The sequence below is a fragment of the Epinephelus lanceolatus genome, chromosome 4 (assembly GCF_041903045.1).
Source record: "Epinephelus lanceolatus isolate andai-2023 chromosome 4, ASM4190304v1, whole genome shotgun sequence".
Taxonomy (NCBI): Eukaryota; Metazoa; Chordata; class Actinopteri; order Perciformes; family Serranidae; genus Epinephelus; species Epinephelus lanceolatus.
In genome coordinates, this window is record NC_135737.1 from 35,495,363 (window position 1) to 35,522,534 (window position 27,172).

The 27,172-nt window shown below is 41.1% G+C and overlaps 1 protein-coding gene across 1 annotated transcript in view; it reads right to left on the reverse strand.

Moving 5' to 3' along the window:
- Positions 1 to 4,428: 4,428 nt before the first annotated feature.
- Positions 4,429 to 27,172, reverse strand: part of zbbx (zinc finger, B-box domain containing) — a 77,644-nt gene continuing 54,900 nt past the window's right edge. The window contains exons 16-21 of the mRNA XM_033630789.2: positions 22,385 to 22,611; positions 20,048 to 20,216; positions 14,296 to 14,460; positions 10,804 to 11,091; positions 10,507 to 10,585; positions 4,429 to 4,856 (exon numbers count right to left, since the gene is read on the reverse strand). Coding sequence (XP_033486680.1) covers positions 4,778 to 4,856; positions 10,507 to 10,585; positions 10,804 to 11,091; positions 14,296 to 14,460; positions 20,048 to 20,216; positions 22,385 to 22,611 — 1,007 coding nt within the window. The 3' untranslated portion in view covers positions 4,429 to 4,777. The remainder of the gene's footprint in view (positions 4,857 to 10,506; positions 10,586 to 10,803; positions 11,092 to 14,295; positions 14,461 to 20,047; positions 20,217 to 22,384; positions 22,612 to 27,172) is intronic.

Genomic DNA, 27,172 nt, shown 5'->3' on the forward strand with positions numbered 1-27,172 from the left:
TAAATATTTTCTGAAAGCATATATTGTCAAATAACACTGTATAGAAATGTATTAACCCTTTCATACATATTGGTCACCGCAATGGACAGCTGTTTAAAAGCCATTTTCTTGCAGGGAAATATGCTGTAGTTGCTTTTAAGTCACTTTAGTGGACCGTAGTGCGTCATGCTATACACTGCCACCCACTGGCCAGGTGTTGTCAGTGCAACACAAAGCTCTCAAAACCAAGATGGCCAACGGAATGCAAGAAATGTGCAGCTCAAGAATATCTTGCCAATCCGTCTATAATAGGAGACCCTGGCAGGTAAATAAAAGGGGGGTGAGGGGTGAAGAGGAAGGAGGTGAATGAGGGAGGGAGGTACAGGAGGGAGAAGGAGAGAGAGAGAGGAGAAGCTGAGGAGTCAGGAGCAAAGTTCAACGTCTTTGCATGGCATTGAATAGTATTGGAACATGTTGAAATATGTGAACACACAAGTTTAACAGCATTAAAAATATATATTTTTTTATAGTTTCACATGATATATTTACATCATTGTTTTAGTTTATATTTCCTCACTTGAAAACTTAAATGCATGTGTGAAATGTGAATTATGTGGAAAAACTCCTTGAAATATGCATGTTTTTTTAAAAAAAGGAACTTCATAATTTTTTTGTCATGCCTAAAAAGGTCATAAGAATTTATACATTTTGTATTTTGATTATGTTATTTATTTATCTTGCTGTACAGCACTTTGGGCCTCTGTGGTTATTTTAAAGTGCTTTATAAATAAAGTTGGATTGGGTTGGATTGGAAATACAGTGTGCCAAAAATACCAGGATGTCCTACTACACCTGGCACGCTTTTCTGGCTACTCTGACCCGCAATCCTTTGTGCAGTGGACGAGATGTCACATCTACTGAGCCACAAACAAATGACTGCTGATTGACAGTTGTCAGAAGTCACAGTGATGGATGACACATTCAAGTAACTGATGACCAGTCGAATAGTAATAATAGGAATATTGATTTCTTAAGTGAACAACATAATCATAAATATTACAAACAACAAAATATTACAAACTATAAAAATACCAGTGACAGAGATCTGCAGATGTATTTTCACTGTTGCAAATATGTAAGAATCTACAATCTGTGCAGTTATAACTATTAAGTTCAACTTCATACGTTGCAAAGTAACAGCAGCAGAGCTCTCCAGACTGATCTCAGTCTCTGGAGAACTTGGTAAGTGGCATATGTTTTTTCTCCACATACATTTCAAGGGCAGCTGCAGCACCTACTAAAAGTAAAAAGAAAAAGTATGCGATTCGGATTCAGTCTGTACACTACAAATTTGCAGCAGGAGATGTGTTTGAAATAAATATAGTGTTTAGTAGGATAGTAGTAGCAGTAGCATATTTATGCAACTGAAGCATGATTAGCATTTTACGGTTTTAAGCACTTAGTTAAACCCTCATCCTATTGACTGGAGTACCTGCGGCCCTTAGAGGTATCCTTTCTATCCCATCTCCCAGGTTCTTTATTATATCATTACAATTTGTCATCACTTTGTCATTCAGTTTGTTCCTAATGACTTTACATCATTGTTTTCTGTCTCCGTTTTAATTAGTGTTTTTCAATAGTACCAATGTATTGGGGTCCGTGGGGACTTAAGTCAAAAGCACATTTCTGTCTGTGCACTTTTAAAAGATGAAACTACTTATGTTTGCCATGAGTCCTAATTAAAGTGTAACATATTATCAGTGGATTAGAGGCACTCTATCAGTCATTATGAAGGACACACACAGATTTCCTCATGTGCTGTCGACAACCCTAAACACTGCTCCTGCTAAGATGATGTTCAAAGTCAGCTGACTGTAACTTAACTGTAAATATCCTTGAATAATAATACTCCTTTGTCAGTTTATATCATTTCATATCATCTCATCAAATCAAGTAAGATTTTAAAAGAGCTGCAGCAGCATGAAGTGTAAATAGTTAAGGCAGTAAAAGTCCGTGTAGGGCGGGCAGGAGCTGTGGTGAATGGGTCCAACAAACACTGACTCTCACCCAGGAGAGCAGTGTTCACGTCCTGTAAGATTATAAAGCCAAACCCTGTTCTTTTTTTCTACACCCAACCATGTGCGTTAGTAGCTGGAGGAAAAAGACATCAATTCACGTTTTTGTACTTATGTAGCGCTTTTATTTTGAAAGAGGCTGTATGTAAACGGTAAATTTCCTGTGAAAACAGAAGTGTATTTTGAAAGAAGACAATGCATATAACAGGCAGAACTTGACACGGCGTCCCAAAACATCAACAACCAATTCACCCAGGGTTCCTTGCACGTCGTATCTAGACATGGAAGGTCCATGACCAAACGTTGATATGTGACGAGGTCAGAAACATTACTCATACCTCCTCCCACAGCAATTCTGTGTCCTCCAAAGCATTTAGTAGTAAATATGCATAATTTGTTGGTAATGTGGTGCCTACAGAAAACATGACACACTTTATAAAGGACAAAAGACTTGAAAGACAGAAAATATTAACAGAGCATTCCCTCGAGTGTTCATGAAAAGGCTCAGAAGAAGTAGGTAAAGCTACCCCTTTCTGCATTAGGGGTGCCCTTTCCTCCATTTTACCCATTTCACACTTTATTTGTAGACTCAAATTGTCACACATGGATGCAGCTGCTGTCCCTCGCAGCTCACTGTAGGTGACTTGTGAGACTCTGTGAACAAGCGAGTCCTTTGAGGGCTTTCTGGGTGAGGAAACTTGAATGGGTTTTCATCAGAAAACAAGTGGACATGCAGCCAGAGGCAGAACAAAATGTTTCCACTGTGCAACTCGCTGTCAGAGAAAATGCCAAAACCAATGCGAACCAAAATAACAAATATGGTAAGAATCACAGCGAGTCTAAAGGGAGCTGCGTTCTCCTATTAGATTTACCACAAATGTCCACTGTGTTGGGTTTAAAAATGAGAAAAGCTACATGATTTCTCTCAGTGTATAATGTAAGAGAAAGTTTCCAAAATTGCCCAGCCCCCCCTGCCCGCTCTTAAAAAACAAGTTGGTTTCATAACACAGGATATTTTTCTGTCTAACGCACCCAGTCTGAACTCCGGTTCCGGAGAGGGGTCAGTTAATATACTGCAGTTAAATGTCAACTCCTCCAGTTTCACTGTCTTTCTGACAGCATCAACAACATCACAGACAACTCCAAATCTAACAAAGGTCAGCCCTCTTTTTCCGTCCTCCTTCCCTGTTTGTATGCATGTGTACGTACGTGTGTGTGTGTGTGTGTGTGTGTGTGTGAGAGAGGGAGAAAGACCGAGATGGAGAGAGAGAGAGAGAGCGCACAGATCTCAGAGTTGTTTAAAACCAGCCTAGCGGTTCGATATCCATCAGATTTATGTCTCTGTTATTTTCCTCTCCTAAACAGTAAGTGATAAACTCAGTGAAGGACACAATAACAAAGATCTACCTTTTCACCTCTCTCCCTCCTTGTCTATCTCTCAGTCTTTCTCTCTTTGTCGCCGCGCCATCAATCAGTCTTGTGGTGATTGCTGTTGGATTACAGGGCTTTTGCTGTCCGCTTCTAGCGATTAACGTCGGGACAAATAAAATACCCCTATATCCCCTCGCAGTGACTGAGGCAAAGAGCAGGCCTGCATGCACTCGCGCTCATATTCGCACACGTAACCACATGCAGAGCACAAATGAACCTTAATCTTAAATTCAATCACACAGTCCGCACCTTTGACATCCTACCTCAGAGCTCCTGTGCGTTTAGTTGAGTAACAAAAGCCTGATTTTCTCCCTTGTCTACTGGTTTGTCCTTGTTTGATCCTCAAATGCACATCAGGCTAGAGATAAAGCAGTGGATGGTGGGTTGTGAACTCAGCTGAGGATAGTGGCAGCCATGATAGATTAGGACTGGATGTGGGGAGTAATGCAAAACAGCAGAAGTGAGGAAATAACACACACACAGACACCAACATGTACACATCCACCACAGAGACGACAAACCAGTTCCAGTGCCTGGTGTTTATCTTCCCCCAACTCCTGCACACACATACAGACAGATGGCAACAGCAGCCATTGGCACCGTTCCTTATTCCCTCCCTTACAAACATAATTTATCACCTGCAGCCGCGTCTTCAGTGTGTGTGAGACTATGTGTGTGTGTGTGTGTGGAGACAGTCTGACCTGATCCAATGCCACCCTAACCTTATTAAGGCACAAACAACGGAGAAAAATGTAGCGTGTTTTAATCCCTGTAGGTAAAATTGGCACCGCAGCAAACGGTCCCTCAACGTCTCGTCATTTAACACACACATACACACACGCACGCTGACAAACACACAGTCAAAGAGATGCGAGCAGACTCCTGATTAGTCTTAAACGTAACTCAATGTTTATCCTCCCATCAACTCCCCTCCTGTCCTGTCCTCCTGCATCCTTTGCTTTTCTTATCAGGTGCTTTATACCTTCAGCTAATCCATCCACGAGCATGTAGCTCAAGTTGAACGTGGACACACACAAAGAGACACAAAACACACCTCAAATCAAAACAGCATTTAATTTATATTTTCACAACAAGAGTTCTGTGCAGATTTAGTATAAGTAGCATCTGCACCACGTGAACACAATTTAAATTACATCCATTTTGTTTTCACTCACTTCAGTCTCTTATATCTCTTGTGCATGTCCTTTTTTCCCTTATTTAACAAGCAAGTGTGTGTGTGTGTGTGTGTGTGTGTGTGTGTGTGTGTTTTTATGTGCATGTGTGTGAATATCTCAGGGTAGTGAGAGGACACTCTGCCGGTCTCTCTGTGCAGCCGCCTCCTCATCCTTTTGTTCCTCGCTGGCTCTGCCCCTGCAAGACCAAATCCACCAATCAAAGGCAGAATGTACACACACAGCACTCAAATACCTGCCTATGATTAAAGGACAGATGTACCGAGCCTTTTGGGAACTAGTTTCAGATGCAGACATCATAGCTTTTTGCTCCAGGGACATTTGTGATATATTCAGATGGACACACGAAATGAAAGTGCAGTTTGTGTGTGGTTCGCATCGGTCATCACCTGGGTTGTGTTTTGACAACAAGCTGAATCCAGTATAGAAGTCACCTAAAAATCCAAGTTGCCCAATGCTTTGTTTTTTGTGTGAAATTTATTTACCTCTAAAAAACAGGAAGACAAACGTTCAAATGTTGTTAATAAGAGGGCACTGACCATTCTAAAGCACTCACATACAGGAGGTTCAATTAACTGCACCAATGGAGCCTGCACATTGTTTTATTAAGACATTTAGGAGATGCCTCTCCCAGTTTGCATCTGACTATGAAAAGGCCAAACTAACTTTGGAGTCTATAAAGACAGCAAGCATATCAATGCCATCCACACCGCCCACCTGATCTGACACTGGTGTCAGAAGAGGGTGGTGTCAACTCAGCCTCAAGTGATCCTCCAACAGATGCTGTGGCATTTTCTTTTGTCTTTTACTTTTATCAAGCGTCCAATTATTTTCACTCGTTTTTTATAAATGACTCATACACTTAATTTATAAGACAGTTTTCAAAACAGGTTCTCTAAAGCCCAGTTCAGACCGAAGATTCGAGACGAGACGAAACCGTTTAAGAACGTTGCAGAGAAAAGATTGTGTCACCTGTGACTCAGTCGGTCAAATTGCTGGCAGCTGCTTTTAGAACGTAAGGCAGGTCACCTGTTTCTACAGCCAATCAGCTTGTAGTGAAGTCTGCTGGTCAAGTCAAAATGATTGAGGCCACAAGTTCGCTTGGTGCTCTGTCCCCGCTGAGCCCAGCCCAGTGTCCAGGTGTTGGACATTGGGTTGCTGCTGCTGCTGCTTGCTGTTTATGTATATGAATAAAGACCATCTGTTGCTCATTTTGTTTCTGTTTTTCACCATCTCATCACTACTACAAAAGCAACTGTAGCCAGTATCTCACTATCACTATCCTCATTCATATTTTAATAAGCTACAAATCATATTCAGCCACAAAATTAGCCTGAAAAGCTGCAAACAGAGCGGAAGTACAGAGAGTTGTTGCATAGAGATGATACACCGTCTCAACAGCGCATTACAAGTAGCTGCCTGTTTCAACTCGTGTCGCCGTAAATCTTTGCTGTGAACTGGACACACGAAAGATTTAAAATGTTGCTGTATTAAAATTGTGGGTGTTTTATTACTTTAAAGTTTCATTGTGTAGGATTTAAGGGGATGTATTGGCAGAAATTGAGTATATAATTATGAAATTTCTGTAGTGTGCAATCACCTGACACTAAGAATCATTGCGTTTTTGTTACCTTTGTGTTTTTTGCGGCAGCCACCGTAGTTAGCAGCCCCTCCGCAACAAACAGCATCATTTTTTTTTCAATAGTTTTACTGGTTAACTTCCTGTATGTCTAGATCTTAAGTTAGCAGAGAAAAAAGACGAACGCACATTAGCAGGCACTGGGCTAGCAGCCCGTCTGCAACAAGCCAAACAGCATCTGAGAAACACTGATTTGTAACATGAAACTGCTGTAGTCAGTGTTTATACCAGTTTTAATCACTCGGTTTGTTTGTTTTGGAGAGGAGGGAACGTCTGTGGATAATTCGGCTCCCAGTAAACTGAAGGGATCCTAACTGGAAGTTCACACTTGGCACATTGGAGAAGTTTCAGCTGTTTCCAATCTGAAATCCTCACTACTAGATGCCACTAAATCCTACACACTGATCCTTTAAGTATCAGTATCTCTTTTGAAGCATCACTGCATTCTACTTTGCTTTTGTTTTCCAAGCTTGATGACAGCTGATTCTTTGATAAACCCAATAACTGACTTTGCCTTTTAAGGTCTCCTTTACTTGCTAAATGTCAATACACACATGTATTTAAATTACATTCAGAGTATTACACTATCAAGGAAGCAAACACAGCTCAGCTGATGAAACCACCAGCTGAAGCCTCGTGTTAGGTTGACACACTGTAGGTACTGCACTGTGTAAACTGTAGAATCAGAATACACCCATTTTCTACATATTAATGTGATACCGCTGTGCAAGTACACACTGACTGAAGGTTAGATCAAAGACAGCCAGAGGACTGAGGCAACACTAAAGCACAACCAGACAGCTGGAAGCAGTTGAGTCAGAGATAGCTCATGAATCGTCGTCTGGATATGAGGTAAACATAGGTTAGGTCACAGCTGACACACACATCGATTGATGCACACATGCTGCACCTAACGTACTGTCGCACAGCAGTCACTTGTGTTTTGAGTGGGTTGTACTTGAGAGTACTCTATTACTGGATTAGTCCCCAAAATAAATGTATATTTTATAGGTTGAATACCAGACTAACTTATGAAGTCACTCAAGTTTTCCTGATAACACTCTTATTTTATATGATGGTGGGCAGCAGGGACCAACCAACAGTAGAACTCCATTATCGTGCATTATTATCATTAATCTACTCTGCGATGCACCTGCAGCTACCACTCAGCATCTGTTGGCACTTGGTGGCTGAGAGGAGGATTCAATTGAAGCATCCCATGAGGATGCTACCATAAACCTACATTACAAGGGGCAGTTTTTGAGATATACCTTTTGAAATCTGACTGTACAAAGAACATTCAGAGAGGAAAAGTGGAAAGAATTAAAAATATACTGAGCAGGATTTTCCTAAAAAACAATGCATGGACTTACAAAGAAGTAGTCCCTCTCAATCATCACTTATGACCCGTTAGAAACGTGTGGCAGTGTGTTTTTCTGCAGAGACTCTGCCCTCTGTCTGTATTTTCCTATTTTCTTCTTATTTACTGTGTTTGGGACATTTATAGGCATATACCCCCACAGCACTTAGGTGAGGTCAGGGCTTAGTAAAATGGTAGTGACCAGGTGCCAGACTGTAAGTGAGACACAGTGCCAAAAAAGCAAATACAAGGTGAAATGCCAAATGAGAGTGAAACTGGGGTTGGCTTTTAGGGTGCTTTCCAACCTGTCCTGTTTGGTTTAATTCAATCGAACTCAAGTTTTTTTGCCCCCTAAGTGTTGTTTGTTTGGGCAGGTGGCAGGAGACCTTCTTGAAGAGGTGGTCTCAGTCCGGCTCCAAACGATCTCTGGTTTGTTTGTGGTGAGAATGTGTTCCGACCTGGATCCGAACCAACTGCAGTCACATGACACATTGTTTGGGTTAAACATGAGCATGTTACAGTCCTGGAGGATTATTAATGTGCACCTCCTCCTGTACTGCCTTAATATGCACATTCAGCACATCCAATGCATCAAAACATTGTTTTCTAGTTGGAGCCGCGCCTCGTTTTCAAACTGTATGGTTTGACTAAAATGAACAATGACAGTAATATAGTCCACGATGAGCAGCGCTAAAATCAACCTGCGTAGTTGTCCCTCCATTGTGACATTAGAAAGTGTCACATTTATCTTGCAAGTGTACTCTTCTTCAACGTTTTGTTTACTTCCTGGATTTTTCCTGCATGGAAATTCTGACCAATCAAGAGCAGCTTTCTCGCACAAGGCATTTGATCTGGTCCCTTACTTTCACTCTCTCTGACAAGCATGTTTACAAATAGTAACTGACAATCCTGCATGGTATACCTTTAAAGTACATAAAAGTTCCGTACATACAAGTTTTGCTTTTGGTTTCACCTGAGATAGCGAAACATTTGCTGTATGGTAGAGAAAAGTGGATCCATTACAAATGTAAATTTATATTTCCCTATTATGATGAGAACTGCAAATAATGGTGAAGTTGTGATACAATTCATTGCATGGTAGGGCTGTCAAAAGTATCGATACTCTGAAAAGAATCGATACTCAAACGCTGTATCCGGATACAATGCTAATTTACAAAAGTATCGATACTAACAGTGCACGCCACCTCAGCGCGACGGGTGCGCGCAATGGGTTCTCTGATCACATAGTGAGGTAGAAACAGGAGCATCCTAAGCCTAAACTACCAACTTTATTTGATCAGCAACGAAAATATGGTGCCAATTCACCAGAAGCACAGAAAGTTAACAGGGCTGTAGATAAATACATTTGTATGGACAGATCTTGTTTCTGGTTGTTCTTTACTTATTTATTTATTTATCATTGATGTTACTGTTCTGATCTTTTTTTAAAAAATGACATGCCTCTTAATTTTTTGCTGCTGTATTGAAAATGGTGTCGAGTATTGAATATTTTCCTGGGTATCGATATCGAGTTTGAAATTTTAGTATCGTGACAACCCTATTGCATGGTAAGTTCCTCTTACATCAAGAACTCTAGGTTTTTAATATTTTAGGAACTGAATATTGTCACATTGACCAAAAACTGCATGATGGGAGAAAATGAGACAGTAATGACGAAGGTGAAGGTGGAACAAAAAAGAGAAAAAGATACCTATTCAGCTGTGCCAAACTAGTCAGATTAAGTGCATCAGCATATACATGTTTGCATGACTGCGTGTGTGTGTGTGTGTGTGTGTGTGTGTGTGTGTGTGCGTGCGTGTGCATGTGCGTGTGCGTGTGCATGTTTGAAGGATGTACGGAGCTGTTTTGGAAGCCCTCTGTGCAGTATGTGTTAATCCGGTTATTACACGTCTCAATGTGATATTCACAGTGCTCTGCTCAGCACAAGGCCTCTAGCGCAGATTATGCCCACTACACACACACACACACACACACTGACACACACACAAAACATCAACAACGCACAGACACACACACCCCCACACACTCGGAACTACAAGAAAAATGCATCAACACTCTCTGTCTCGCACACATACACACACATTAAGCAGCACATTAAGGCCCGATACCCAACATGCTGTCAAAGCTAAAGTCGTTCTGCTGGCTAACGATCCATTACACACTCCATATATCCGACAGAGAGAGGGATTGACAGAGCACAAAAAAAAGAGGGATTACCCCCCATCGTGACCATTGGAATATTGGAGGAGTGCAGAGGGAGAGGGAGCAATGGATTACATGCCGATCATGGTGAAAAGACACAGACAAGAGCAGGAACAGAGACAGACAAGGGCAGGGGAAAAAGCACATTTGCTTTTCAGGATATCAAATTGGAATGGAAATTTTAACAGCTACCTAACAGCTTCAGACGGTACTTTTAGGTTCGAGAAGGTAGAACTTGATATATTAACTTTCCTTTAGGTCTGGTAACAATAACATATGAGTCGCTTTTCTCCGTGAACCCAGCAGTACTGTGCTAATTTAGTTAGATTAGTTAGCTACATAAACATGACCCTGGTAATGATCTGCAAATAAAGAGAGATTTTAAAAATAGCTCTTTTTGTTTCTGGGAACACCACTATAAAATTTGGGACACCAAACTGGCAAACTCGCCTCAGGGAAACACCATTTCGCCGTTTGCCAACACAAAAAAAGAGCTCCTGGATTTGAGTTTACCCTTGGGGACTGGGTTATTCACATTGTGTGTGCTTTGAGCAACCACAATTAATAAGCAGGAGCGGGTTTAGTTTGTGTGTGCATGTTACGCACCATGTGAAATAATGATTTCCATGCTGATCTTGACATCTGCTGTTTTCCAAAGCAAATACTGAAGCCTGCAATGCTGTTTCTGGGGTAGAAAACGAGGAAGGTTAATGCTTATGGCTTTAATTAATTAAAAAAAAAAAACTGTATCCTTTAATTCTTAAAACACTGTTATGTTTAACATCAATACACCCTTGTTTCATTATTATTATCATTATAAAACATCAAATACAGAGTAAAATGTTGATCACACTGGCTATACCATGATGCTGTGTTTATATCTGTGACTTGTGAATGCTTTACCCTTTGCCATAAGTCTGAGTTCCTGCTCCAGACTGTGGAGTGCGTGTGCAGTCGTGTCAGTGTCCAGGTCAGGGTCCTCGCAGCCTGTCTGGTCCACACCGCAGATCTCCATTATCTCCAGGGCTGCACGGGACAACGGACGGAACGCTGGACCCGATCCTGAGCCCGACGTGGGACGGGATGCAGAGAATGGAAGAGAGGAGGAACGGGAAAGGGAGGGAGAGACGGGTGCAGAGAGAAGACTTGGGTGAGAGACAGTTGGTGTGGACTTGCCAGACAGGTCAGACCCTGAAAATGAAAGAAAGGATGAATGTTTTAATGCACAGGAGGACAGATGGACGAATGCAGTGATATACAGTACGGGTATCTTACAAAAACAGCTACAGAAAGTGTGAGTGCATGAGAAAGATAACAGGAGATGTAGAGGAAGACAGGGGAGGGTTATGCAGCTGAGGATACAGGGAAAGAGGGTGAGAGACAGAGAAACTATCACAACAGTCAGTGGAATGAGTGGTGTCTCATCCCACTCCACTGCGAGCCACATCAAATTGAATCAGATTGAACATCCATCCCCACCTGCTCACTGTAAATTACATCGAGGCCCCCATTGAGCGGCTATGATGGTGTGGGTGTGCATGTGTGTGTGTGTTTGCGTGTGTGCGGCACACTGATTCCTCATGCTGCGTGCTGTCTAACCAGTTTCAGCTCCAGTGTTAAGTCTTTCAATCTTCCATTGTCTCCTTACTTCTCCCTCCCTTCTCTCCTCCCCTCCTCCCTCTCTCAGTGCCTGTCTCTGTCTTTCAACTGGCACAGAACCTCCACTTAGTGTTTCACAACCACCTGCACTGTCAAACTAAGCGGCAAGGGAGGAATGATGCATGCAGTACAGTGCTGCTTACACGTGTGCACTCACACATACACACACCCGTAGACTCAATTTACTTCAATTCCAAAGCAGAGGGGACATAGATCTAGGTGTCAGTTACTGATAAAGGTTGGTGCCAGATTCAAAATGTATTCAGTGTAAAATGGGAGTGAGATTAAAATCTGATGTCTCTAAATTACCACTATTAAAAGTTCCTTAGGAGGGTCAGATTCTAGGTACAACTGGGGTCTGGATAAAGTAAAGAAATAAAAGGTAAACACTTTGCTGTGAACTCAAAAAGGAGTTCCCTACTCGCAAAGATGCTCAGGAACACAGAGCTATTTCAAGACATTCATTAATGGCACATGGGAGCCAAAGCACAGATGTTTCGGCGTGAAGCCCTCTTCAGTGTGCCATCAGACAGCACACTGGAGCGGCACATTGACAAAACAGCACAATGAGGCACGCTGAGTGAGGCAACTTGCCGAAACGCCTGTGCTAAGGCTCCCTCGTGGAATTAAAAATACTGAAAAAATGCTGAGCACCCAGGAGTCCTTCTGATGCTGTAATCAACTGTGTTGAAAAGGCTTTGAGCTCCTGAGAGGTTTTTACAAGTGTGGACCTCCTTTCAAAGTGTTCAACTTTAACTACACCTACTGAGCACAATGTGGGCCTCGGTGCTTTAAACTATTTGCTTTAGATGTGAAAGTGTAAATGAATAAAGTGAAAGAGAGGAATAAAACAAAAAAACAAAGACTTCCGTAAATGCAAAAAAAGTTTGAGGGCATGGCAGGGAAGAATGGGCAAGAGACAGCAGGGTTAAACGGTGTGAAAGTATAGAAAGAACAGAGTGGTTGAATGAGATATTGTATTTAAAACACAGTGGATGCAGTTCGCACCAAAATTCGTTCACCTCCCATGTAATGAGTCGATAATTTGTGCATAACCCGTGTATTTTGGAAGGCTTTGATCACGTGACCCGTGCGAAGAGGGAGGGGTTCCTGCCTCATGTCCAGAGTGGAATCAGCCTTTAGAGAAGGTAACCCTGGCAAGAGGAATGGTCTCGACTATCTTTAATTTCATGTCTATAGCTGTCCCGAATACATATTTCTATGTCCCGTTGACTTGGGAGCATAACCTAAATACATCTCTGACTGCTTCCAAGTGGAACATAATTTGGAAGTCGGCTTTGAGATCCTCTAAATGTGTGAGATTTAGGATTATACAATATAAGATTCTGTGCAGAGCATATATAACTCCTGTTAGATTATCCAAGATGGATGACAAACATTAATATTAAGGCTGGCATAATTGTAGCAACCCAGGTTTTTAATTCCACCTGCTCTGGGACTGTCCCTTATGAGAGTTTTTCAATGTCAATTTCCCAGTGTGCCTCAAAGTATGCTTGCTGAGCCTGAAGTTGGACAATAATGTTGGAGTAACTGTCGAGCACCTAGGTTGCTTATCTACTAACAGACTAGGGCGCATTCACACCAGGATAGTTCAGGGGACTCAGTTCAGTTGGGTGGGGAACGCCAAAAAATTTCACACCTTCATTTTGTTTGGTTCACTTTCACACTGCACTCTTTAAAGCGGACCAAACCGCCTGGACAACATCACACAGTCATAACAGCTGCTCATTTGGGGGCGGTATTGCCCGAAACATCCACTGACCAGGAAGAAAAAAACGCATGAGGAAGAAGAAAACCCTGCTCATTAATTGGCCAGGACCGAAAACGGAAAAAAAATCCCCTTCAGTCACGGACCTTAATATATTGCTGTTGCAGTTTTTTTTTTACCTTGATGCGACACTGATCTGCTGACCGGTTAAATCTGCGTAAAACTGCTTCTCCTGGTTTGCGCTGTTGTCTTTGTCTTTTTCTACCCAAAATGCACTGCACTCTATGTCACTTCCTCTATTGGGTTCACTTCCTCTATTTGGTTCACTGGATAGTCCATTTGCTTTTCCCACTGTAAGCAAACTGCACCAGGGTTCACTTGCAGGTGAACCTAGACCCCAGTTTTCAATCGGACCAGGGCTCGCTCGTTTGGTTCGCACCAGAGTTCAAATGAGCGTTCACACCTAAACCTAACCATTGTAACTTTACTTGCTGAAACCTAACCTCCATAACTTTATGTTAATCACATAACGTTTTGTTATGAATGCATTATTCGTGGGGCACAGGCTCACAGGAAGGGGATCCTGAGAACTGATGAGCAGCGTTAGATACATCACTGAGTAAAACAGATTATCGTCTTGTCTCTCAGGTGTCTAAGTTTGTGTGTGTGTATCATCATAAACAGATTACTGCAGTGTTTCTGGGATCTGAGCAAGACAAGTGATGAGAGGACACATTCCTGGACCGACTCCCAATCCCGCATGTGTGCGTGTGTGTGTGTGTGTGTGTGTGTGTGTACAGTATGCTCGTGTTTGTGTTTGAGAGTGATACAGTATAATCTCTTTCAGAAACCTCCGGTGCCAAGACAGTGTGGCTATATGCCGAACTGAGGTATATTAATTGTGTATGAAATGGAGTTTGGTGTGTGTGAGAGTTAATAAGTGAGAAGCAGAGCTCAGCGAGCCTGAATAGTGTTCACACAGACGGCACACACACGCATACACCTACCAGATGTTCCCAGTTCATTTGCTGATATTTCTCCTCTCCTGGTGGGTCTGGTTGAGTGAATTTGAATTCCACTTGGCTGCATGTGGTTGTCCTTCATCATTCTAAAAACCAGGTGTTCCTCAGCGTAGGTACCGCGGCTTCTGCTTCGCCCAAAAGCCTCTGACCCTAAAAAAAATGAGAGAAAAACTGAAAGAGGGCACAACAAATTTGAGTTGAGAAAAAATAACCCACAAAGAACGGTCTAAATAAATGTCTAGAAATATAAAATTCCTTTTAAAAGTATCATACACAGGAGACTCTCTCCTGACCTGGTTTTAAAAGCATCCCATCGCTCTATCTACATTCACATTCTATATATTGCCTTTTACATGCTCTTAAAAACACTTGGAATATCCGAATACAAGATAAATGAAACCTGAAGACACAGATCATGCAAAGTCACGCTCCTATCAGTTTTGACTTATGGCAAGTAAATGGAAATAACATTGCTATCTATCTCCAACAGAGTGTGAGTTTGTATAGATCCAATGCATGTAATAACTTTTTGGGAATGACAGTGCACCTGTGATACACAGAATATAAAGCTGCTGTGTGAGTTATAAAATATGGTTTCTCACTGTCGTTGTTCATTAATTTAAAAAGTAAAACTGGCATTATGGTTACAAATTATTGTAATCAGTCATTTCACTCCGACACTGTGCACTGCTGTTAGTCAGTCTCTCTTTGAAGTCTACCGCTAACAAACAAAAGTCTTCAAATCCTAAACACAGAAGCAAAATCACAACATACTCATTGAAGCTAAAGTAGGAGCAATAAAAAGACGTTGTTGTGAGAGGATCTCAGTTTACACAGAATCTGTGAGCCCAACCTGATCTCACAGAAATATGTGAAGTCACAACCTCTTAACACAGCATAACTAAATAAAAATATTTTTTAACAATGTGAAACAGTTGCAGTTTTGTTATGTTGTGGCATCAAAACTACTTGGTTAGGTTAAGGAAAAGATTTAGGTTTTGGATTCACGGTAAACTACGCAGGGTTTTCCTAAAAAAACAAAAACAAAGTATAGACTTTTACAAAAACAATCCCTCTTAATCATCACTTATGAACAACTAGGAGTGTGTGGCGGTGTATTAATCTGCCGAGAACCTGCCCTCTACCTATATTTTCGTCTTATTTTGTTGTGTTGGGTACGTTCCAGTGCACAGATGAGTTGGGGACTTTATGAAAAGGTAGCGAACAAGTGCCAGACGGTATGTAGCACACACTGTGTCTACAAAAATTGTAGATACAGTGCCAAATATGTGCAAAAATAACGAGTCTTTAAAATAAGTACGTTTGTTTATGGACATTTGGTAAGTATATTGAAACCTGACGTCAAGTACGTTAAGTAACGCCACGGGCCGCAGTAGCTAAGTCCATAGGCTGTGTTGCCAAGTCTGCTTATTATAAGCGATTTTGGGCTTGTTTTTTTGTAAAGTCGCTTACAAATATTGGTAGTCGCGGGTCGTGTTTTTTTTTGGGCTTATCTCTAAAGCGTAGCTGCTTATTTGGGCTTGTTCCCAGCTCCATAATAAGTTGTCAAGCAGATATTTTCGATATGTTACTTAAACGTAAGATAGTTTGTCTTGCCTGTTCCCTCTGTCCCTCCCCTTTCCCCATACACACAGGAGACAGCAGAGTTTTTTCCCACCCGCATCCTGCTTCTAATTGGCTCTGACTCTGATGGCAATGAGTACTAGCCAATCAGAGGCAGAACAGGGTAATGTGTTTTTTTTCTGGTTAGGAAAACGTCAGTCCTGTAACTAAAAGAAAAAGTTAGATGAGTGCATAAAAAGCAATAATAAATAAAGAATTTGTGAATTCAGGATGATATTTATTTGTGTGTGCAAATTTTAATTATCAGAGGTTTACTGTGTATATAATGTACTTGGTACATCAGTCTATATTTGATATCCCATCTGTTTTCTAATGATAAATAATGTTAAAAGGTGGTTTAACTCCCTCTTGTGGTCATTGTCCTGAAGCTCAGGGGGGAGAAAAATAAATAAACTGTGTACCGTGGGTACAGTTTTGCAAAACTGCGCACAGTTTACTAATCTGTCCACATGGTTGTAAATTGGCAATCTGTACCATAGACTGTATAAAATAAGATCTGTACCCACAGTTTAAAATCCGTCCCCACGGACTGTAAAACCGTGCACATAATTTAATTTTCTCTCACTGGAACCTAGGTGGGGCTCTGTAGAAAAAGTCGCTTGTTTTGGGCTCGTTTTCACAGGCCTGGTTGCTTATTTGTCTCGCACTGCCAAGGTGCCCTTGAGCAAGGCACCGAACCCCCCAACTGCTCGGGGTCTGACCAAGGCAACCCCCCTCACTCTGACATCTCTCCACTTTGTGCATGTATTGGTCCTGTTTGTGCATGTGTGCATGTGTGTTAATGACAAAAGAGTGAAAAAAATGAATTTCCCCTCAGGGGGATTAATAAAGTATATAAAAAAATAAAAATTAAGTGGCATAAGAACATAAAGTACGTAAGTACATATAGTGAAAATAAGACATTGTTGACTTTAGTCTCACATGGGACATGACAAGTGGTCTCCTTGGTGAAAGCCCTGTGTTTGTTTGACCCATCCACCTCCCTGAAATTCTCCATACACAAATTTAGCAGTTTTCCTTCTACCTATGGAGTTCTAACCAAGCGGCAACCTCCGATGCTGAAAAGAACCCAATAAGGAAGTGCCAAAAACTGCACTTCATAGAGTGGCCCTAGCGGGTCCAAAATAGAGTCAGCCACATAGACCCCCATGTTAAAATGCCCAACTTCACAGCAGAAATAAACATGTTCGCAGCCTGGTACAAAAACATGTTTGCTCTCTATAGCTAATTTTAACATTCATGTCAACTGTACAGGGGCTGAATTTTGTTATAAATCATCTGTTATATATAGAGGCCTAAAGTTACACATATTTAAGGGCGGGGAAGCTTGAGTGAGGCTGTCTGCTGATAGTGTCCTCGGCTTCTCGGTCAAATCTACCCATCACCCCTCCACAGCTCAACCCCCTCGTCCAAATATGGTCACCTCTCACTCCAATAAACCAAGATGGCGACAGCTGAAATGCCAAACTTGAGCTTTAAAATTTCAGTCCACAAACCAATGAGTGACATCACTGTAGCTACATCTATTATTTATACAGTCTATGGTTGCAACATTAACTATCACTCACTACATGATGTTGTTGAACCACGGATTTCATGTGTCTACCACGACAAGGATCCCAACTGACTTTCCACTGGCACTGTTGTGGTGCTGGCATGTCACTTTAACACATTACATGCTGCCACCATGTATTGCAGTGTTAAAAGTTAATGGTCCATTCACATATTCCTTTGAGAGCATGCTGATTAGCCTATTGATACTAATAAATATATAAATAGATTCAAGCAAATTAAGCAAATGACATGTGATACATTAATCCATTTGTCTATTCAGCAGCAGCATCTGCACCAAACCAATATTGCTTAACAAGCCTGTTCAGCCAATCCTGACAGCTGCAATGCAATTACTGCTGTTTTCTTCTTTCTCTCCAGTGGTTACCCAATCAATTAATACTATTGACTGGATGGAGAATCCACTAACTAGTCTAAATCAGCTGCAAATGAAAAGTGGAAAAGGGAGCAGAGAAGTCAGATAGCTTCGAAACTCACAAAAAGAAAATGGAGCGGGTTGAAATGGAAAAATGACTCAGAAATGCATACAAAGATACCACCAGAATTCTGTCTGTATTTCATGCATCTGTCTGCTGGTCTTTGATTTCCTTGCTGTTTGTCTGTCTACCTGTTTGTCTCCTTTTCAGTACATCATACTATATACTATACTACTATACTATACAGCTGCATCTATTGCTTCTCTCTCTGTAAAGGTTTGGCCATTGTCCTACCTGTCTGTCTATCTGTCTGTCTCTTTGGATGCACACGAGACAGAAACTGCACACTAACAACCTCATTTTCTGACTGACCAGGTGACAGGGAGTAAGAGCAGAAAGGAGAGAGAGGTGGAAAGGTAGAGCAGGAGACATATAAAACCTGTTGGATCCCAGCCCTGTCTGGGAAAAAAAAGAAAAGAGTAAAATAGAGGAGACAGATGGAGGGATGGAGGGACATAAATGAGTGCGGAGCGTTGTCAAGGTGATATTCCTCCTCTCTAACCTTTCTCTCTCATTAACTTTGGAGCTTTAACGATGGTGGCAGAGACAGTGCGGGGTTTGACGAGCGGCTGTGCTGCATGGTGCGAGGAGGGTAGTGTTGCCCTTGTGGGAGTCTCTCACTGTCAACCTCATTCATTTAACACAGACTTGACAATGAAACAGTGAAATGCAGGGCTTCAAGACTTGATGAAAGAAAAGGTTGATGGGATCATTTTGCGCCGCGGCAATTTACTTACGCAAGTAAAGTATGAATTAGAAATCCTTACTGAATCATAGAAGTACAGCTGCTGTTTGAAATGCATGCAATTCAAAAGCCTTGGACAAGAGAGCAAGGTGTAAAGAGCACCACGATAAATTACAGCATCTGATTTGATCCAAATATTACTATTTTAACTCTGATGCAATTTGGAGGTGGAGGCGAGACTTCCATCAGCCTGGTTGGGCAGTCTCAGCACCTCAAAGTCATGGCCAGTTTACAAATCATTAGTACTTAAGAACATTATTTTTAATGCTCATGCTGTGGGTACAAATAGGAAATCCATCATATACCTAAGGGATACTTCTGTGGCAACAGCATGGTGTACCAGACACAGTTAATGTCAGAAGTTTTACAAAAACATCTTGTAACAGCATGATTTGTCTGCTGTAGTTCAAGGTGAAACTTGGCATTAAAAGAAATGAGGAGGAGGGAGGAAATCTGAAATCCCCAAACCATTTCAGTATTCTATTCATTTCAGTATTGCAGACAAAGTGTTAGACATAGTGTTAGAAAAATAATGGAACATACGTATTTTTTAGCAATAATGACTGATTAGACAATATGTTTTCAGATGCATTGCATAAGAACAACACATGCCTTTTAACGTTCTTCTCAAAGGTAAAAACAAAGTAAACTTTGGGTGCAATGTGAAGGACACAGGCATTATTATCTAGTCTTTTCAGCTGAGACAGAAACAAGAAGAAAAGGCTGTCAACGTGTCTTTGTGTTGAAATATAGACTTTCACAAGTTCTGGGTAAACTGTGTTCACCTATAGTTCGAGAAAATGGAGATTATTTCCCTAAGTATAAAAAAAGAAGCACACAGGCTGAGACACATGTGCAAGAAAAGGCACACACACACACACAAAAAATAAAAAAAGGCATCTCAGGAAAGCTCCCCTTGGACCCACCAGTAGTAAATTATCGGTGTTGTCCCCCATCTCTCGTTTTCCACCAAGCAGCCAGCACTCCTCTGGGTTTAAAACTCATTTTCATCTCTCTTGTAAGCTCTACGTTTTTACATATTTGTTCTAAATCCTATTATGAGGCCTTTGTGATATGAATAACGCTTGCAAATTGGAAAGTATCTCCAGGCAAAAGTTGGACACAGAGGTAATCTTCACAATCTAATCTCTTGAAGCACAAAAACAGTAACGGCACTTCCTGATGTAGTTTATAGGAAAACATGAGCCAGTTTAAAGACAAAAAGCGTGGTATAATAGGAGCATAAAAACTCATGCACACACACACGTACACCAGAAAAGACTTCACGTTGATAACGTACCTGTTGGATCTGAGCAATGGGGTAAAGTTTGGCATGTGTGCAGTGGGTCACGGCGTGTGTGCTCTGGTGTGTCGGACTGACCGGAATTCATGTCCAAACCCAGAGGCGGCAACCCATCCAGATCACAGAACTGCTCTGATCCAGACCCAACACTCTGGTTGTGCATCACCTAAGGGGATATGGAAACAGATGGAGAGACGCAGGAGAATGAGGGGTGGAAGGAAGGAGGGGGTAAGTGGTATAAAAAAAGGGAATAAGTGGAAGGAGTGAGGCAGAAAGACAGATCATGTGAGGATGAGATGGAGAGATGATACACAGAGAAATAGATTATGGAGGGATGTATTGGGGGACATGGGAATAGAGTGAAGAGAGTACAGGGGAATAAGGAAGTAAGAGTTTGGTCTTGAGTTTCATTTCAATCCTAACACAATCAGTTCAAAGGACAAACCGAAATTCAATATCAATTTAACTTTTATTGAGACAGGTGAGTGTGTTTAAATTTGTGTTTTTCCATTTTCTACTGTGTGAATGCATATTAATAAGCCGGTGTCTTTCACTGGAGATTATTCCCCTCACTCCCTGTTTCCTTTGTTTCCACTTGATGAATTGATTTTTAATTAACCCCTGGAGCTGCTGAGAGCATCTCACAACGGCGTGGTGGGTTAGCTGTTTCTTCCCCGCGCAAGTGTCCTCCTGTGAGACGGGGGTAAAATGAGGAAGCTGTGTTTTCGCTGAGATTAGATCTGATGCATTAGCATGCTAGCCGTAGCATCGCGAGACACTGCAGATGGGCCAGGAGAAAATAGGAAGCAAGGCATGTGGGAATAGTGTTGCTAAGGATGAGGAAGGAGCAAGGATGGAGAATGACAAGAGGAAGACAGGGCCGAAGAGAGAAGAGAGGCATAACAATGAAATGGCAAGAGACCAAACACAATGGGACTGTGTAGCTGTAAAAATTGGAGTTGTGCTTGTGCAGACCAATGTCTCTTCACTACAAATAGGATGTAGAAGTTGACTAGCTGCCTGAACTAAAGGGTAAAGGTAAAACAAAAAGGAGGAGGGGCAAAAAAAGGGGACAAAAACGTGGACCGAAGGAAAGATAGGAGGAGCAAGTATAGCAAATACATGTAAGACTAGAGAGGAGAAGAGATTGGGTCCAAAGAGAAAGAGAGAGCTGGAAAAAAATGACTATCTAATCATTTTAGGAGCAGTTTGATTCAGATCCAGAGGCCACAGATAACCACCATCTCCACAATCATGAACCTCATTTTGCTCCAGCATTTTAATAAAGCACTACCCACCCCCCACCCCCTTATTTTTTTTCATTCCCCTGTCATAGCATAAAGGATTCATACCATTAAATGGCTGATAGGTCATTTGGGACCATTCAAGCAGTGTCTTTTTAATCCACTCTGTTTCTCTTTTCTTCCTTCAGCGGTGTGCACCTTTAACACCACTGCCTTGGGTGTCTCCGAGCTATAGATGAATAATGTAAAGTAATTAGTGTGATACAAATGTTATCTAATAGATCAGGTCAGCTACAATAAGAAACTGTAACTGTATGTCGCTGAAGTCTTCTCATCCTATGGAGCCATTATGTCCAGTCTAATGATGTGGTTCTCTAAAACTCCTAAAACTTGCCCATTTGTTCATTTTATTACCCGGCTTGAAAGACAAACTCTAACATATTGGTGTATAATGATTACAGCCTATTTGGTAATTCTTTCATTCGTTTGTTAGCAATCAAATATTTTCCCCCACTGTAATATCAATTATAACTTTTATCAAGTGAAGAAGTTTGCTGGAGCCCTCATTTAATTATACAAGGCATTCCATTTTTATGCAATTAAAAACTGCGTGCCAATAAATGTTCCTGTATTAGTTATGTGCACCTCTGCATTAAGAAGGAAGGGGTATGCTGGCTTCAATAGGGCGGCTGTGAGTGAGACATGTCTTATCAGAAGTAATGAGTTGGTGTCGTACACTTTGAACAAGTAACACGGGAACAATGATTTCATTCTCTCTAATATTTCATCTGAGTGCTTTTTTCTTTTGGCATCCCCTTTTGAAAGTGGTTACCAATGGTTGCAAATGGACTAAATAATGAATTCAATTTAGCAGGCTTTTGTTAGTAACACTGGTTTAAAGTGAAATCGCTTTTGTATTGATGCCTGCTTGTCAGCTTTGGCAACCCCCTGATAAAATGTACTTAGATTTGAGCCCCGTAAATGCAAAATATGTCTTGTGCTCCCCATAAAATAGTGCTATCAGAGCTTTCTAGCCTAAGGTTCATCCTTCAAGAAGCAAAAAGCATGTGGGAATATGGAAACATGTTACCATGGATGGTTCTGACAGCTGTTCTTGCTTATCAGTCTGCAAATCTTCTCCTCTGTCTGCATCTGCTGGAACAAAGGGATCTTCTGTATGAGATGTGGCAGGATTCCCTTGCTCTTCTCTGGATCTCCCTCTTGTTAAACGTCCGTGCATCTGTGCTTCTTCGTCTGAGGAGTCTTCATCGTGTGGATCCAGACCCAGGCTATCAATGGACATTTCGTCACCACTGTCTTTATGAAAAATACAGACATTTTTAAGACCTTTATCAACACGTATAATCTAAATATGGCTCAAATGTACTTTCAGTGTGAAGAGTACGAACACATTGACCGTCCCTGATTCATCAGACTTTCAAACACTGAAACATTTTCATCTCTAACATCCTGTGAAAAATTTAAAACGTTTTGTCCTTGACATTACCACGCACGCGTCAAGCTCTAATAAGCTAATAAAGCAGGCTTTCAGTGCCAAACTAGTCAAAGAGCTGTGAAGAGAAGGATGAGAAGGATGAAGGAAAACACAGGGATGATGGATGAAGAGAGGAAGAGGGGTAGAAGTGTGACTAAGAGAGGTAAAAGCCAGAAGAGGAAAAGCTAGGAAGGCATGGGGCATTTTTGAGCATCGCAGTTTACAGTTTCCCTGGTTCTCTTTTTAAAGCTCAGATTTTAGCACAATTTTTTAATTCTAAAGAGACAGTAAAACATTCCCAGAAGCTTCTGGAAAAAGAATTGCTCTCAGCAAACCATGGCCTATGCACACACATTCATAACTTCCCAATGTGCACAGACACACACACACACACACGGCGTACTTTAGCAATTCAGCAAAAACACTTCAAACAAATTGCTCTCATATGTGTATGTAGTACTCTAGTACAAATACATGTGTGTGTGTGTGTGTGTGTGTGCGTACACCTGCATGTATGAGTCAGAAGCATGTATCTGCATCAGTGAATCCAAATGTGTGTGTGTGTGTGTGTGTGTGTGTGTGTGTGTGTATACTGTATACTAAAGGGAATTTAGGGCCATTCTTTATAGTGTAATTACCTCCCTGTCTGTTGTAGCATTATGTCAGGTATTTACTTAAAACCCTAATCAATATAAAAAAAAAAGAGGAGAACACTTTTTACGGTTGACCTAAATTGGCTTTGACAGCCCAGTGGAATAAAGGGAGGCCATTATTGCTGAGATCTACAAGCATTTTCTTCATATAAACTGCCTGGCCTTTGAGAATTGTGTTGAGGCAAAATGTAGCACGACAAAGTGTTCTATCAGGAATCACTTTACTCCAAAGACCTGTGCTTCCCCATCATAATTTCTCTTGTTTGTTTGTAACCCAAATCTAAGTCCCCAGAAATACTGTTTGGTCTCTGGAAATCTCACCAAATAAAAGTGCCTTGAAATGCAAATTGTGTCAAAATGATTTATGTGATACAACCAAAAATAGAATGTATGATGGAGGTATACTGTAGAAAGCAGTAGTAGAAAGTAAGGATGTTTAGTTGGACGGGTACATAGAACATTTGCTTTTAAGATCTGGCTACAGTACATCTAACTCCAGCCACATTGTTTACTGGCTTCAAAATGTTTTTAACACTTATTTAAACTGGCTACTTGGAGTTTATATTTCATCTGAACACTGTTTTCTTTTTGTTTGTTCTTTTGAAAGTGGTTACCAGTGGTTGCAAATGGACAAAATAATGAATTTAATTCAGTGGGCTTTTGTTAGTAACATTGGCTGGAGTGAAATCACTTTTGTACTGGTGCCTGATTGTCAGCTTTAGCAACCCCTGATAAAATGTACTTAGATTTGAGCCCTGTAAATGCATTATTTTCCCTGTGCTCTGCAGAAAATAGTGCTATTAGAGATCTCCAGCTCAGGTTCTTCCTCCAAGAGGAAAAAGCCTCTTCAGAGATCACCCTGGTAAGAGTCGCTAGGGTCAAGACATTTGGATCAGCCCACTCCACTGAGCTCGAGTTGACTGATTCATCCGGCAACGTGACATGAACAACTGTACTCTGAGTTCAGTTAGTCCATATTTGTGCATGTTTTCTGGAAGCTTACAGATACAGACGAAACGTAGCAGTACCACTGGAGATTGTGGAAGCAGTGTAGCATAGTTCAAGCATGATACGACCACAGGAGACGACAAAGAAATCTACGATGCTGCCTCTGTTTTAAGGTAATATATTACGACCTCCTCCATCGTCTCATTTGATGTTGTGTGGAACTTTTGTTCCACTCTGCTCTTTACTGCCATCTATTGGCTGTGTCTGTGCCATCATAAGGGATTCATGGAAGTATGAGAGCAGTGACGTTAATGTTTGAAATGGAAGTATCCATTTTTGTACATAAAGGGAGTATAAATTAGCCTTAGCGCCTTCATCAAGTTGTTGTCAAGGAATGTGCTGAAACCAGAGAGGAGTGATAACAACAATGGTGAGTACTATGGACAAGACAGATGCTGCCATCAAGGCTGTTCTCAATCGACATATATTCTCAATATCGATTGACATCGTAGTTTGTGTTACTTCACTTCGCTCCACTCTTAAAACCCAGCAAAACAGGTATGCTGGCATGGATATGCCTTTGTGTGAACTTAAAATGGAGTTAGATTCAGATGGATACTTTGGTCTGTAGTGACTGGTTAGGGAAAATCAAACTCCCCTTCCCAACAGAAATTGGTGGAGTGTTAGGTGTTGACAGTTCTCTCTGAAATCCAGCAATGGTAGGATCCTAGCTGATAAGGAACACACATAGACAAAACAAGACAGACAATGAAGAAATATTATAATACAGCTGAGTCACTGTTAAACTTTTGAGTACAGTGTGGGTGGCTGTTAAATTAGATATTTGTAATATGTGACAACAGGAGTGATGAAGGTCAAAATTCTAGCAGCACTTGTTCCATAGCTAAGAAATTTAACTTTAAAATTCAACACACTTCAGTCTATTACCATGCTCCTTGTATGCCTTTGGGTTCAAGTTGTGCTCACTCTTAAAACACCAGTGGCCTTCTTCAGGATAATCAAGAACTTAATTTTAGCATTACATTCAGTTTTTTGTTAAGAACTTAAGTGATCAGGCACAAAGAAATGTGAGGCCTTGATAATAAGATTGACCTTAAAAATACATCCAGTCGCTTGAGTTTTCACGTTCAAGACTGCCTCCTAGAGTCTCGCTCTGACAATTTCAAGATCTGTGCCACCACGAGACAGTTTTAGAAAATGCTGAGTATATGTGGAAATGTTCTTTCCAAATCACATGATCTTAGTTAGAGCTGTTAATTATATGAGGTGTAAATTGGCAAGTGCTTTTTGAATAATGAGGAGAATCTTTCATGGAGAACTGAATCTCAGGAGGGACCAACTGAGCAAAGAACTGTATTATTGGCATATACATGAATGCAGGAGGACTGAATTCTGATCGCATGTGTTGTTATTTATGGAAATAGTGAGGAGCTTTGTCTCTACTCTTGTTGACAGGGAGTAGGCATGGCACCTGATGTTGCAGTTGTAGTCACTGTCCCCATTTAGATACACACTTTGAGATCTGTAGCTGAAGTCCAAAACATACTACTTTCACAGAGCCGTGATGCCTGGGACTGGGTATCATTTAAAAAACTACAATAACCACCAATCACCAGTAACAAAGTGATTTTTTTTATCGTCATTTAAATTAAATACAAGCTATCTTTTAACACACCAAAGATGAATAAAGTAGCCCAGTAACCATCTATCTTACCTGAAGTAATCAACAATTCACTTTCAAATGTTTTTTCATGGTATCTCAACATGCTGAACTGCCAACTCTGTCAAATATACCATGCTCAACTTCACCACATCACAAACTGTATGGGTTGTAGCTGCTGCAGGAGTGGGTCAATCACATGCCGCTTTAATGTAAAGAACGTTTGGGGGATTGGCTGCGAACACACCCATACAAATAGTCATTTTTTTCTAGATCCGGGTACAAAAAAGATTGAATGCAGGTATTGTTTTACTGGAGACATTTCAATACTACTTGGGTCATTTCAGTCCATACCTTAAAGGTACCAAGTACAAATACAGAGCCCTACTGGTGCGTCATGCAGTTGAGAGGATCAAGTGTGGTGATGATACAACCATAACAAGAACAAACACCTGACTGCATGAAAGACAGATTAAGCTTGGGACAAACCTGACTAGCAGAAACCTACAAGGACTGGACAGACTACACATAACAATTGTTTATACAAATTTGCTCATATTTTTTGTCTTTGACAGTCAGGAAGACGCGTAAACCTGACAACTGAGAAAATACACAAGATACAACACTTAATGACTGGTCAGTAACGACTGGAGTTCTGGCGGTAGACGACCTTGCAAATCCCATAAGAGAGCCAATTGCTGCGTTCTTTTGACAAAGCTGGACGGCACCCACTGTTTGCATGCAGGGTCGTTTGTCCTGAGAAGGCTAAAAAGGAGGTAAAATGTACGGTTTGGGTATGATACTAGATAGAGAGCTGCGGGCAACACAAACTGTATAGTCTACTGAAAGAATTTGAGGTAAGTGAACTTTGTAAAACAAAGCTAGCATCAGGTAAAGCTGCTTATATCCCTGTATGTCCCCCTGAGGCGACACACATAAGTGGCATCATCAGTCAAATATCAAACTAGTTTAAAAAAATCTTTTTGAGAACGACTAGACCTGCAGACTTAAGATCAGAGTCTGTACATATCACATTCTATGGGCCCTGTTTAAACAATTTATGGCACATAGTTTAAAGTGCATGGTGCAAGTGCATTTAGG